The sequence below is a fragment of the Hylobates moloch genome, unplaced genomic scaffold (genome assembly GCF_009828535.3).
Source record: "Hylobates moloch isolate HMO894 unplaced genomic scaffold, HMol_V3 SCAFFOLD_23, whole genome shotgun sequence".
NCBI classification, from domain to species: Eukaryota; Metazoa; Chordata; class Mammalia; order Primates; family Hylobatidae; genus Hylobates; species Hylobates moloch.
Window position 1 is genome coordinate 32,470,961 of NW_026652298.1, and position 15,540 is coordinate 32,486,500.

The following is a 15,540-nucleotide window of genomic DNA, read 5'->3' on the forward strand; positions in this document are numbered from 1 at the left end:
ACAAGGGCTGTAATAGGAACCAACAGACGTTCCCAATTACAAGCTGGTCTGCAATTCCATAATTACTGTGATAAATTCAACTATTGCATTTGCTGTGTGCCTTTTTCATCCTGTGTCCCCAGGGCCCAGTTCCATGTCTTGTGCACAGTAGGCACTTACTGGGTGCTTGTTGGGTGAAAATGCATCAGTGATCATTTGTATTTAGAAATACACCTCATGTTCAGGGATATGGGTGAGATAAGTCATAAACTGGCTGAGGTTTCCAGGGAGACCAAAGAATGCCACTATATGCCTGTGACCCTGAATCTTAAACCTGGAGTATCTAAAACTTCTGTCTAATCTTCCAGAAATCTTGACCAGGTGAAGGAAGAGCCCGTGATAGGGGAAGAAGGGAAGGAACATAGAATGAAGGAGATAAAAATGAACAGAGGTAGGGAAAGGGCATCAGTGCATGGCCAACAGCAACCAGAAAGAAAAAGAGAATTCGATTTTGACACATTTTTCAGAGCCATGTATACTAAGAAAGAAATGGTATCTGGACATTCCATCAACTTTAATGTACTTAGGACACATTTCTATCATATTTGTCGCAGTTTTAACTCTAGCCCAACCCCCTCCATTCTGGGTAATTGGTGGAGATGGAGCTGGCACATACCCCATGACTGTACAGTGTTGAGGTCACTAATCATCACATGTAAATATACACAGATGTGGCCTCCTGCTACCCCCCCTACTAAGGATGGTGGATCACAGCAGGTCATCCAGCCTCTAGGCAAGAGAGTAAAGTCTCTATGGTGGTCTGGGTTGACAGAAGCAGCGTGGTTGAGTACAAGTCACCGACAGGATGTGGGGGTGGGGTGCAGTGGTGAAGAGAGTGATTCAAGACAGGCAGTCTGTGATCCTGAGATAAAGGAAAGCATTGATAAGCAGGTGTCATTTACAACCCACTTCTGTTACTCAAAATTATGTTTTCAAGCTTGAGTATGGTGGCTCACACCTGTAATCCCAGCACTTTGAAAGGCCAAAGTGGGAGTATCACTTGAGGCCAGGAGGTCCAGGCTGCAGTGAGCCATGATCGCATCACTGCAACTCAGCCTGGGCAACAGAGCAAGAGCGTGTCTCTTAAAAAAATTGTTCTGTCAAATCTGCCCACCTTCATGGATATAGAGATGATGTGTATCATATAAATCAATGTTGTTTGGTGTGTGTGTGTGTGTGTGTGTGTGTGTGTGTTGTCAATTACATAAGTAGTATGTACTTACTAGATAATTTGGGGAAAAACCCTAAAAATACAAAAAAGAAAACATGTTTTTCGCTGTTCCAAAATAACTTGCTTCTTTCTTTCTTTCCTTTCTTTTTTCTTTCTTCCTTTTCTTTCTTTCTTTTTCTTTCTTTCTTCTCTCTCTCCCTCCCTCCTTCTCTCTTTCTCTCTCTTTTTCTCTCTTTCTCTCTTTCTTTCTTTTCTTTCTTTGTTTCTTTGTTTCTCTTCCTTTCTTTCCATCCCTCTCCCCCCTTTCCCTCTCTCTCTCTTTCTCTCTTTCTCTCTCTCTTTCTTTCTTTCTCTATTTCTACAGAGTCTCATTCTGACACCTAGGCTGGAGTGCAGTGGTGCGATCTTGGCTCACTGCAACCCCTACCTCCCAGGTTGAAGCTATTCTTATGCCTCCTGTGTAGCTGGGATGACAGGTGCATGCCACCATGCCCAGCTCATTTTTGTATTTTTAGTAAAAATAGAATTTCTCCATGTTTGCCAGGCTGGTCTCAAATTCCCGACCTCAGGGGATCCACCCAACTTGGCTTCCCAAAGTGCTGAGATTACAGGAATGAGCCACTGCACCTGTCCTATGCTTCATATTTCATTGGTTTTCCATACACTTATTTCATAAGCTCATCTGTTTTCATACAGCTGTGATTATTCTGTTTGTACTACCGTGTAACCTACTTTTTTCATATGACATGGAAGCATAAGAATTTTCCTGTGATGATGTTGGATTTCCATAGACATCACTTTAGTGCTTAGGTAACACTCCAATGTGTGGATTTGCCAAAAATGGGATATTCAAACAGAGAACATATTCATGAAATGCATAACTCAAAGACAGTGTTGAGCTAATGGGATGTCCATTAATCAAGCATATTGCCCAGAAGAAAAGCCTTGATCTTATATGAATTGTCTAAGTACTTTTTGCTATCAGTTGGATAGACCAGTGTTTCCTTTCTTTGTTTTCTTTCCTTTTTTTTTTTTTTTTTTTTTATTTGGAGACAGAGTTTCACTTCACTCTTGTCACCCAGGCTTAAGTACAATGGCATGATCTTGGCTCGCTACAGCCTCCGCCTCCTGGGTTCAAGTGATTTTCATGCCTCAGCCTCCTGAGTATCTGGAACTATAGGTGCCTGCCACCATGCCTGGCTAATTTTTGTATTTTTAGTAGAGACAGGATTTCGCCATGTTGTCGAAGCTGGTCTTGAACTCCTGACCTCAGGTGTTCACCCGCCTCAGCCTCCGAAAGTGCTGGGATTATAGGTGTGAGCCACCATACCCGGCCTCCTTTCTTTTTAAAGCTATTTTTCTGGTTTGCGTGGGTGTCCTTTGAATATGTCTTGTTCAGGTGAATACAGCAAGGTGGCTGGTACAAAACAGTAAGTATAGCCTTGGTAGAGTATACAATAGCCTTTAAGATAGCTTAAATTTTAATAGGGCTTTTACCTGATCAAGGACCTCTCTTTTAGAAGTGTCTCCTTTTATACTACATGTCACATAGGTAGGTAGGGAAGATGTTATTAATGAGCCCTCATGTAACATTTTGCTCTATCAAGAGAAGTTCAGTGCACAAAATCAGGCATGGAATAGAACCCAGGTCTCCTGATTCTTGGCTGAGGTGTTCTCCGGGTACCTTCACTTCTCCCCTTTGGTTTCAAGCCTCTGTAATTACAGAATGAAGCAAAACCCTGCTTTCTCTGAGAATTTCACATCCTCCTCTCTTCCATTCTCTAATAAGTTTTCATGACTCAGTTTAGATCTGATGACTAAACTCTAGTCTAAAGTTGTATATGTTATAAACTCTTAAAAATTTAAAAGTTGGTAATTTTTACCTGTTTAATGGGTGTACAAATATCACCTAATTCAGAAAATGTCATGGAGATTAATTCAACAATTAGTATGAAGCCTTTAGGATAGTGCCTAGCAAATAGTAATTACTCAATAAGTGTTAGCTCTTGTCATGATAACTGCTATAATTAAGGACACTTTCTGCTTTTGCTGTCATATACTCACGGTGTGTCCTTGGGAAAGCCACTTCCCCTTTTCAAACTTCAGTTTACTCATCTGAAAAATAGGAGAAGAGTACAGCTAATGATTGTGAACAAACCTTCCAGTGTTAACATTCTGTGGTCTTGGGATTTTTCTTTACAGCAATTCAACCAACGAGGGCATGAACGTGAAGAAATGCTGCAAGGGGTTCTGCATTGATATTCTGAAGAAGCTTTCCAGAACTGTGAAGTTTACTTATGACCTCTACCTGGTGACCAATGGGAAGCATGGCAAGAAAGTTAACAACGTGTGGAATGGAATGATCGGTGAAGTAAGTTATCTTTTCATCCCCTGGGCTCTTATTCAGACAAAGGGCCTGCAGTCCTCAGGAATGTTGGCAGGAAAAGTAAAGGTACTGTTCATTTTTTTTTTTTCGCCTTGCATCCAGGTGGTCTATCAACGGGCAGTCATGGCGGTTGGCTCACTCACCATCAATGAGGAACGTTCTGAAGTGGTGGACTTCTCTGTGCCCTTTGTGGAAACGGGAATCAGTGTCATGGTTTCAAGAAGTAATGGCACCGTCTCACCTTCTGCTTTTCTAGGTGTGTGAATTTCATAGTGACTTTTGCTTTCCTATAAGGAATTGTAGGAAATCTTGTTTGCTCAGAGGATGGGACCAGAAAGGAACTTGTTTAGTTCTGTTTGGCCATGGCAGCATATTTCAGAGGATGCTGCATTTGAATTATCCTATGAGAGGGTTAGGCTTTGTGTCCCCACCCAAATTTCATCTTGAATTGTAATCCCCAGCTGTTGAGGGAGAAACCGGATGGGAGGTGATGGGATCATGGGGATGGTTTCTCCCATTCTGTTCTTGTGATAATGAGTGAGTTCTCACAAGATCTGACGGTTTAATAAGGGGCTCTTATTATATTATTATTGTTATAATAAGGGGTTTAATAAGGGGCTTTTCCCCCTTTGCTTCACTTCTCTCATGTGCCGCCATGTAAGACATGCCTGCTTCCTCTTCTGCCATGATTATAAGTTTCCTGGGGACTCCCCAGCCATGTGGAACTGTGAGTCAATTAAACCTCTTCCCTTTATAAATTTACCCAATCTCAGACAGTTTATTTTTTTGAGATGGAGTCTAGCTCTGTTGCCCAGGCTTGAGTGCAGTGGTGTGATCTTGGCTTACTGCAGCCTCTGCCTCCTGGGTTCAAGCGATTCTCCCACCTCAGCCTCCCCAGTAGCTGGGATTAGAGGTGCCCACCACCATGCCTGGCTAATTTTTGTGTAGAGATGGGGTTTCACCATGTTGGCCAGACTGATAGCAAACTCCTGACCTCAAGTGATCCTTGGGCAGTTCTTTATAGCAGCGTGAGAGTAGACTAATACATCCTAATTCACTCCCCTCCATCCCCAGTTCACATCTTTCATTTGTCTTAAACTTGGAAAAACCTGCTGAAAAAAATAGGATCACATATTCAGATACTGGTCTTAACTCTGTAAAATGTAAATTAATAGATATATTGCCTAGAATCTTGAAAACATTTTAAAAATAAACCTGTCTGTCCACAGTTAATCCAAACCAGCTCATAAACCTTTATTCAGCATCTACATATCCATCCTCCATCCCACAAAGAACAGCAGTCAATTATTTACTAGATGTAAGAGTGAAAATAATGATGACTGCACGATGATTTATGCCAGTATTCTGCTAATAGAAGTAGTCTGAAAAGTATATGCCGATTTAAAATTAATCGAATCATATCTTAAATGTGACTACCCATTAAGCCAAATAGTTTGTAAAGAAGGAAATTCTTTTGATTTTTTTAACCATTTCATAAATTTACGTTTTTACATAAAAGGTTTTTTTTTTTTTTTTAAATCAAGGAAGAGCTATGTTTTCTATCATCTGCTTTTCTCTAGCACTTGGACTGTATTGGGTAGGCTGGCTAAAGTCGAAACTTCATGGAACATAGTAAAGCATTATTTTTGTCTTTAAAGGAAAGTGTTGTGTTAACTGTTTGGTTATCATAAATGACTTTTGACCATAACTATCTTGTTGAATATCATGAAATTCAGATCACTAATTCCCCCTTGGCACTCCCATATAAGTGGGTTTGTCCCAAATTAGAGAAGGTTAAGACAAACCTGAATCTCTGGAGGAAAACTGAGAGGGGCAAAATATTATATATTTAATTTTTTTAAAAATTTCCATAGCTCAGGGGTACAAGTGGTTTTTGGTTATATGGACGAATTATATTGTGGTGAAGTCTGGGCCTTTAGTGTAACTGTCACCTAAATAGGGTACATTGTAGGTAATTTTTCATCACTCATCTCCCTCCCATCCTCTCCCTTTCTGAGTCTCCAGTGTCCATTATACCACTTGTGTGCTTTTTCATACCCATAGGTTAGCTTTCATTTAGAAGTGAGAACATCGAGTATTAGATGTTCCATTCCTGAAAAACCCATCCCTCAGTTCACGTCTTTCATTTATCTCAAGCTTAGAAAAAGCTGCTAAAAAAATAAGATCACATATTCAGATACTGGTCTTGACTCTGTAGAATGTAAATTAATAGCTATATTGCTTAGAGTCTTGAAAACATTTTAAAAATAAACCTGTCGGTCCACAGTTAATTTAAATCAGCCCATAAACCTTTATTCAGCATCTACGTACCCATCCTCCATCTCACAAAGAACAACAGTCATTTATTTGCTAGATGACTAGCAAATATTTAGGATGATGGCCTCCAGTTTCATCCAAGTTGCTGCAAAAGACATTGCATCATTCTTTTTTATGGCTGAGTAGTATTCCACAATGTATATATAACACATTTTCTTTCTGCAGTCATCAGTTGATGGGCACATAGGTTGATTCCATATCTTTGCAATTGTGAGTTGTGCTCTGATAAACATATGTGTGTAAGTGTCTTTTTGATATAATAACTTCTTTTCCTTTGGGTAGATACCCAGTAGTGAAATTGCTGGATCAAATGGTAGATCTACTTTTAGTTCTTTGAGAAATCTCCACCCTGGGAAAATAGTTATATTAACGTCAACTAACTTTCTTATATTTTTCCAGAGACAAAAATAACTTTATCTCTTAAAGCAAATTGTAAACTGAAATCAATTTGTGGACACCAACTCCAAGCCCATTGTCTTATTCTTCCACTGTCTTCATTTATATGTAGTGTTAGCATCCAGTGAAACTTTTGTGTTTCATTCTCTTCGGTGAAATATTGACTAACTGGATTTTGGACACTGCCTTACATTCAGAGCGCTATAGATTTACTGTCTTCATTTCTGATAATCCGTTTAAGCTGTTAAAATGCTTGCCACTCTCTGGATTTGATTTTGCACTAGTTGCTTCAGTTTTTGTAACTTTTGTTGGAGTAATGTGGACCCTGACAAATACACAACTCATTATGTTCCTTTTGTCCCTCTGTCTGACATGGATTCAGATACTCATACCTTAATAAGAGAGCCTCACTATGCCAGGAACAATGCAACCAGCTAATATTGACAACACATGCAGAATCTTAATAATTCTTAGGTGGACATTCACTCTTTAGTCACTCCTAGTCATGTTTCCCCTCATTCCCTTTCAGACTCTTCGGCAGGAATCCTTTGCCCTGGAAGTTAAGAAAGGGTTAGAGGAAGTGAGTTCATGGATCAAAATGGAAAGAAATTGTTTCTTTTTACAAAAAAAGTCTTGTATCTCTTTAGTGAGCTAGAGAGAACTCTTTTTCCAATTCAATCAGAGAGAAAAAAATATCAATTGGCTTGTCTCATGAAAATGGGTCGTGAATATTGAATCTGGCCTCAACCCAGGTTGTCTAGATTTTTATCTTGCATTTGTAAAACATTTCCATAAAAATGTCAAGTATTTTGCTAAATTTAGCAAAGCCTCTCTTTCCCCACACTTTTCCTGCTGCATTTTTTAAAAGTAAAATAAATTGTAACCAGAGGAAACTATTTTCAAAGCTGTTTTTACACAGTAGGCTTAATATTTTTCCTAGTCACTAAATTACATCCCTATTTGATTGACTGTGCATCCCCTTATTTACGGTCATTATCTACAGATTTTGAAAGTCATAATGAACCATGCTAAGCTACATTTTTCCATTCACTGGCTTAGTCATCTGGAAGAGCCAAAACATTCAAAATCTGATTGTATTGCTCTTCATTATTTCCTATTCTCTCTCCTCTGCAAACTCCATTAACTCACATCAGAAGCACTTGCAAGTAATGCCTCTAAGCTTTTGCATAAAAATGTAACCAGTGGCTCTTGCAGGACAGAGATGGCATCTCCTGTAATATTTCTATCTAGTTAATTCCAAAGACTTTCTAAACAAGTTGGATTCTTTGATCCAAAGCAATGCTGACCTGGTATCTCCTTGATTGCAGTTCCTTCATGGACAAATGTTGAATCTGTTTTAAGCCATTAGAAGATGTAATAGAGAGTTATTTAAACTATTTCAGGGTCACTCCTTAGACACTGTAGATGTTGCTTTAACGATGTTCTAATGTTTTTCTTTGTTCTGGGGCGTGTGTGTGCATTCACATGTGTGGTATCTTAGAATAGCAACCCTTCGGGGCACTCATAGGTACTTAATTTACTAAAACAAGACTACTGCAGCAGAGTCCCTTGATCTGTGCTGTGCTCACAAGTTAAGGAACAGATGTGGTCTATTCCAAGTGGGGAGACATCTGGGACCAGTTGCTTCATCAATTGCCACTTGATTTTCTGGCTAGCGTGTTAGTGACAAGGATGCACCTACCAAAAAAAGTTCACTGCAGGTTTGCAGATTCTTACATGCCCATAGGATAATTCAGTCATGGTCCCTTCTAATGTTTAAAAATAATGTTTTCACAGCCTGCAGAGAAATAGAAGTTACCAGATTAATAAATGTGCCTTTCCAAAAACCAGCATGCCCTTTTCAGAACCATGGACAGCGTATTGTTGCCCCAGTATTTCTGGCTTTAATCCTGGAATCAAACAGCTATTCCACTGAATATATTGTCTGTATATTGTGTGCCTCACACACGAACAAACACTTTCATGTATATGCCCATTTACTCATCACAATGATCCTCCTTCAATAAGACACACTACGCAACTCGGAGAATTATTTTATCTCTATTCTTGAATATGAAGTACTTATAAATCTCCTAATCATTTATTTATCTAATTTCCTTTTTGGATACAACTCAGTATTGAATTGCTATTATTTCAGGGACATAATATTGTTTATTACTCAAGCTAAATTTAAAATAAATTTCCGTTGCTGTTTCATTGATTTCTTGGAGCACATCTTGTGTTACTTAAGTTGTGTTACCTGTTGCTTTTTAATATATTTGCACTATCAAATACATTAGAAAGCATTCCTTCCAGCTTTTAAATTACCCAATATAGCTAAAGTTAAGTTCAGACATATTAGTTTCTTGTTATACATTAAACTCATTAAATTGGAATTTGTGATGACCTCTAGCTGTGTTAAGTAGTCATACTCTAATAAGAAGGTGGCCTGCTATCAACCTAGCTCTTTATTATTATAAGTAGCTTCATTAGGAAAACAATTTTAAAATAATAATATGTTTACTATTCAAGAGGTATTATTGGACTTATTTTAACCCTCAGAAAATATTTGCTTATGAGGAAAAGGGTTTTAAGTTCGTTGGTGTCTATAGGCAATTTCTTCCCCATGACACATTCAGGGGGAGATGTATTCATTTTTAAAAATTATTTTCTGTTGATTTTATAGCAAATCTATACCATAAATAAAATGGCTTCAGTCAGCTAATTTTCATATCCTCAATCACGTTGAATAGAAATCTTATTTTACATAATATTTCTTACCTTTCTAGAGTGTTACAAGGCTTAGAGCCTTATGACTTGGCCTGCCCTTCTGAGACATCCACCTACTGCCTAAGTTACATGCAAATGAGCTGATGAAAACTACTTTTAGTGGAAATAACCATCTATCCATCTGCTATTTTATTGCCTCTACCCTTTAAGTGATGCTTTTTTATTGAATTATCCTGTGAAGATAATATCCTCAATTGACTTTCAATTGCATTTAAGGCTGCTACCACATCAACAAGATTAATAAAGCTGTAGGAATCTCATCTGTCTGAGGCAAAAGGTGAAATGGAGAGTGTGGTAGATTATAACTTTCCAATATTTCTGTCACCCATGATTTTATAATTCTTTTCCAACAGGTTGTAATTCTCCCTTTATTTTTGGAATTCCCTGCATATCATCTTTCTAGCAGGAAAAAATAAAAATAAAAACCATAACAGTTTGCAGGAGCCTATGGTTAACTATTTGGGTCTAGTCTTCTTTTTTTCTTCCTAGCTTTAGCCCCCTGGAAGGCTCTATAATTACAAAGGAACCTATGGCCTGTTTATTTGCATTCTAACTTGCTCCCTCTTTCTTATCACTCTTTTTTCTTCTGATTATCCTTGACCTAATTTGTAAAATGTCCTATGCTCTTCTCTGTTTTTATTATATTATTTGCAATCTTATACTTCAAATATTTTGTAGAATAAAGAATGATTTAAATTGATGAATAAAAAATGACTGGCTGGCCAGGAGCAGTGGTTCACGCCTGTAATCCCAGCACTTTGAGAGGCCGAGATGGGCAGATCACCTGAGGTCAGGAGGTTGAGACCAGCCTGGGCAACATGGTGAAACCCCGTCTCAACTAAAAATACAAAAATTAGCCAGGCATGCTGGCACATGCCTGTAGTCCCAGCTACTCGGACGGCTGAGGCAGGAGAATTGCTTGAACCTGGGGGGGCGGAGGTTGCAGCGAGCCGAAATCGTGCCACTGCACTCCAGCCTGGGTGATACAGAGAGTGAAGCTACATCTAAAAAATAAAAATAAAAAATAAAAAAATGTTTAGCTTCTTTTGAAGGATCAGATTCAAATTAGAGAAAATATTTTTGGTGAGCCTGCAAATAGATGTCTGGGCTTCCTGCTGGAAGTGAGGAAGAGATAACTGACCACGTTTCCATTCCTGTATCTGTTTATTTGCAGAACCATTCAGCGCCTCTGTCTGGGTGATGATGTTTGTGATGCTGCTCATTGTTTCTGCCATAGCTGTTTTTGTCTTTGAATACTTCAGCCCTGTTGGATACAACAGAAACTTAGCCAAAGGGAAAGGTAAGGATACCTTCCTGAGCATGAGTCAATGTCGTTGCAATTTCATTTACCTTTAATGAAAATTTCAGTTTTAGAATACATTACTCTAGACCAGGCATGGTGGCTCACGCCTGTAATCCCAGCACTTTGGGAGACCGAGGTGGGTGGATCACGAGGTCAGGAGTTCAGAACCAGCCTGACCAATACGGTGAAACCCGTCCCTACTAAAAATATAAAAATTAGCTGGGCATGGTGGCACACACCTGTAATACCAGCTACTCGGAAGGCTGAGGCAGGAGAATCGCTTAAAACCAGGAGGCAGAGGTTGCAGTGAGTTGAGATTGTGCCACTGCACTCCAGCCTGAGGGACAGAGCAAGACTCCATCACACACACACAAAGAATACATTATACTGTGTTGGTGTACCATTGTATGAATGGTGTTGGGTCACTGATATTACTTGTAATACCAGAAAAGTATGGTTTATGTACTTCAACTGAAGGATAAAACAAAATGAAATATTTTAATCTTATCATAACCTGAAGTCAATAGTTGTTAGGTGAAAACCACTGATGTTCAATTTGTTGGGAAAGCAGATTTGAAGGAGCTTTTCTGGCAATTAATTTAAAAAATGCATGTCAAAAGAAATGCTAAAATTGTCATGGGTTTCAACTTCAGTCTGTGCAAAGAAAATGACTTTATAAAATCTAGTTTAAGAACATTCCTCAAACTACTGAATCAATTTACATTAGTTTGAAATAAATATAACTATGAAGTGATATCTTTCTCCATAGGGTTATATTTTCCTCTTGGTGGTGCCAGGAGGAAATCAAGTGTGCTAAGATAAAATGCATTGATCTTAGTGCATTGTAGTTGATAAAGGGACAATCAGTAGATAGGAAATAAAATTGGGAGGCATTCTTTGGCTATAACTCATTAAAAGGATCCCACTCTAGCCAGGGTTTATGTTGTACACGTTACGCCATTTTGAGTGGGCTTTCCTCAGTGGGCACTACCTTCTAAATGGGTGTTATCAGAAAAGCATCAGGACCAAATCTCTTTCCCAAAAAATGACTTGATATGGTAGAGGATGGAACTTGAAGTCTCATATCCCCCAAAAAGCAGAGCACTTTAATGTGATTGATACATATTCTTTTCACTTGGATGTTGTAATATTGGAAATACTCAACAGGTCATGGGAATCTATTAGGAACCTAGTTTTATTGAAATCTTTCAACTTCTTCCTCACCATTGAAGAGTGGTGATTACCACATAAACCATCTCCAGTCAACCAAATACTAAACAATGCCATAAATAATGATGTTGTGTTTAATGGGAGATTGCAAGCCTTCATTTAAAGGGTAATTTAACCACTAAGAAGATTTCCAACACGGTTCAATCTGAGACAGTTTCTGTGAGTGACCACACTGTGATACAGTAGTTCTTTACATTTGCATAATCAGGGCTTGTGCTGTTGTGAATTTACACATTTATCTGATGAATATTTATAAAATGGGTACTATGTGCCAGGAGGCACTATACTGCTGCCAGAGATAATGTGGTAAATCAAATAGAGATTTTCTGTCAGGGAGTTTAGAATTTAGCTGTGAAAAGAACATGTAGACACAAATTAATAATCACAGATTATAATCAATATCAAGAAGAAGAAGAAAGAAATATAGTGACTTGATAGTGATGGGGTGCAGACACTACGTTAGGTAAGATGGTCCAATGGGAAAGGTAGTTTATTGAGCTAGGACCTGAAGGGTGACATAGGATTGTATCTGTGAAAAACAGTTACAGTCATTTCATGTAAAAGGAACAGCAAACAGAAAGGCTGAAATTAATCTTGAGATGCTCAAGAAAAAGAAAAAGGCTGAGGGGGTGCAGTGGCTCACACTTGTGATCTCAAGGCTTTTGGAGGCCAAGGTAGGAGAATTGCTTGAGGTCAGGAGTTTGAGACCAGCCTGGGTAACATAGCAAGACCTCATCTCTACAATAACTAACTAACTAACTAACTAAATAAATAAATAAAATAAGCCAGGCGTGATGATGTGTGCCTGTAGTCCCGGCTACTCAGAAGGCTGAGGTAGGAGAATTACTTGAGCCCAGGAGGTTTACGTTGCAGTGAGTTATGATCACACCACTGCACTGCCTAGTCAACAGAACAAGACCCTGTCTCTATTAAAAAATAAAATAAAAAGATGTGAGTGAATGAGGTAGACAATAGTATAAGATGAAATCAGAGAGATAGTCAATTGACCATGGTAAGCATGTCAGACTTTCTTCAAAATACAATGGAGGGAGGCCGGGCACGGTGTCTCATGCCTGTAATCCCAGCACTTTGGGAGGCTGAGGTGGGCAGATCACTTGAGGTCAGGAGTTTGAGATCAGCCTGGCCAATATGGCAAAACCACATCTCTACCAAAATACAAAAATTAACTGGGTGTGGTGGTATGCTCCTGTAGTCCCAGCTGCTAGGGAGGCTGACACAGGAGAATCCCTTGAACCCAGGAAGTGGAGGCTGCAGTGAGCCAAGATCGTGCCACTGCACTGCAGCCTGAGCGACAGAGCAAGACTCCATCTCAAAAAAAAAAAAAAAGAAAAGAAAAACGGGGGGGAGAGAGGTGACATACATGTACAGAGCAAAAAGGTCACTGGGGCTACTCTATCCAGATAGTGTGTGGGGACAACTGTTGGAAGTGGGGACGGGGAGGGCAGTTAAGAAGGTGTCACTTTTCCACAAGAAAGGATTGCAGTGTCTTGAAACTGGTCAAGAACAATGAAAATACAGATAAGCAGGTAAATCTGAGTTACATTTTGGAAGGTAAAAACGACCCACAGCCCATCCTTGCAATACGTTCTCCTTTGACTGAAGCATGCTGGAAAGACTATTGTAAAGGATGGCATCAGTTGTGCAAACTCCTCAGCCCTTCCATTCTCTCCAGGCTCTCTGTTTCCGGCTCATCTGCCGTGGCAACTCTTGGGAAATGACAGCTACTGGTTTCTTTGTACAAAATGGTTTTCTGTTACATTTCGCTGCATTTCATGGGAAAAGTTGTATGGCCCAGTAATAGTATTCATGAATCAGGAATTCCTAGAAGTCTTGGACTGATCCTTCTGAACTGCCTATATCTGATTCCCAAATAGCTGTCATTTCTGATCAATGTGCATACCTAAAAAAATTAAGTAGTTCATAAAGGTGACTGGATTAACTCTACGTTTCCCCAAGAATTTCCTGCCTCTTGAGAATAAGCCCAGAAGATCATAAAACTAGCCAAATAGAAACAGGAGAGATTAAGAATAAGAGAATTAACTGCCTTCTCTTTAATGGGTTGTGTCGTGGATATTATTAGTACTGCTGTAGCCTGGATTTGGCCTCCAATGTGCAGAGAGCTTGCTTTTCCTAGCCTTCCTGCCCAGCACTTCATAACTTCCATTAATGTGAACTTGCTTCTGCCACTTTATTTATTGCCTACTCTGCTTGTATTGCCAGCTGACATCTGAATAGATCATTTTTTCATATCTTCATTTACTTAAATGACATAAAAATTAACCTCCTGTTAAAGGAAAACCTTCTTCCCTATGAAATTAGGGCATCAGTTGATTTTTTTTTTTTTTTTTTGCCCGTGCAAAACAAAACCCTAATATGTGTGTTTTACAGCCTGCATATGCCCCATCTCCATAAATTTTGGCATATCATTCCGTCTCTTTAGTTAAGTCTGTTGCAAGGAACATTTAAGAATCTTAAAAGGGTTGCATAGCTATTGCGAGGATGTACTGGAAAAAGTGCTGTGATATGACATCAGCGTTCATTTTCCATGACCCTGCAATGAAATGTCTTCCATCTGTGAAGTGTTGGAAGAATTAAGATCTATTATTCCATTCCTTAATGTCTCCATTTGGAGAAGGTTTTAGTTTGGTTTAATTCTTATGTTGTACACACTTTACATCTGAGTTTGAACAGGAGCAATTGCTAGTGACAATCGGATTAGAATACCAAACATCAGTCCCGCTGAATTGCATGGTTCTTATACGATAGCACATCCGATGAATTTGGAAGCAGTCCCCATGCACACATTTTTGTCAGGCTCTCTTTATGTTTACTAAGAAGGTTGGTTTCCTCAAATGGGAATCAAATCCAAATTTAAAACAGGTCATAACACTACTTCTTATTCAAACCCCCATTTTGCATAACCATTTTCGTTTTCTTTCTTTTTTAAAGAAATGTGGCAAAAATCCAGTTAGATAGAAATGTGAGAAGAATGCCAATTTTTAAAGAAAAAAATAAGTTATTGTGGTTCTAGGGCAATCACAGGACACAACTATGATATAATTCCATCTTCTGGCAACCTTCAGTGTTGCTGGTGGCTGCTGCATGGTTCTCATACACAAATAGGCATCTTTTTCAGAAAATGCTGAGAATGTTCTTTTTATCATCTGCAGCACCCCATGGGCCTTCTTTTACAATTGGAAAAGCTATATGGCTTCTTTGGGGCCTGGTGTTCAATAACTCCGTGCCAGTCCAGAATCCTAAAGGGACCACCAGCAAGATCATGGTATCCGTATGGGCCTTCTTCGCTGTCATATTCCTGGCTAGCTACACAGCCAATCTGGCTGCCTTCATGATCCAAGAGGAATTTGTGGACCAAGTGACTGGCCTCAGTGACAAAAAGGTAAGGTCACCTTGCTTTCGTCTCTATCTGAGGGTTGGTCTTAACTGCTCTCCTTTCAGGAGGAAGAGATTCAGGTGCCTCTCATTGAGATCCATCAACTCTAATGCACAAAAGCCAGAAGGTTTTTTTCTCCTTAACTCAAATTGTCATCTTTCTCAGAGTTTTTGAAACAGAACATTAAGCTTAGCTCTCCTAGATCTAAAAGATTCCAGATCTAATTTGGAAGCATGGCTTCCCCGAGTGGTCGTGTTTCCTATTTATATGATCTTTCTGATGATGCTTGTGAATGGCCTATGACTCAAGTGCTTAGGTTGAAATTCATCCTTTCGAAAGTGTGATGTTGAGGAAGGCCCATTTGCCTGGATGAGAAGAAATTGGGGTGAAGGAGCACTGTAGGCTGTGGGTACCTCATCTATGACATGAAAAAAAAGTCATCTCTAAGCCCTACCCAGAGACAAAATTATCTG

General features: G+C 39.2%; 1 protein-coding gene across 3 annotated transcripts in view; it reads left to right on the forward strand.

Annotated features, from left to right (window-relative positions):
- Nucleotides 1–15,540, forward strand: part of GRIN2A (glutamate ionotropic receptor NMDA type subunit 2A) — a 418,206-nt gene that overhangs the window by 333,767 nt on the left and 68,899 nt on the right. For all 3 annotated transcript variants that reach the window (XM_032144796.2, XM_032144798.2, XM_032144797.2), the window contains 4 exons: nt 3,413–3,581; nt 3,699–3,852; nt 10,294–10,419; nt 14,844–15,073. In XM_032144796.2, coding sequence (XP_032000687.1) covers nt 3,413–3,581; nt 3,699–3,852; nt 10,294–10,419; nt 14,844–15,073 — 679 coding nt within the window. The remainder of the gene's footprint in view (nt 1–3,412; nt 3,582–3,698; nt 3,853–10,293; nt 10,420–14,843; nt 15,074–15,540) is intronic.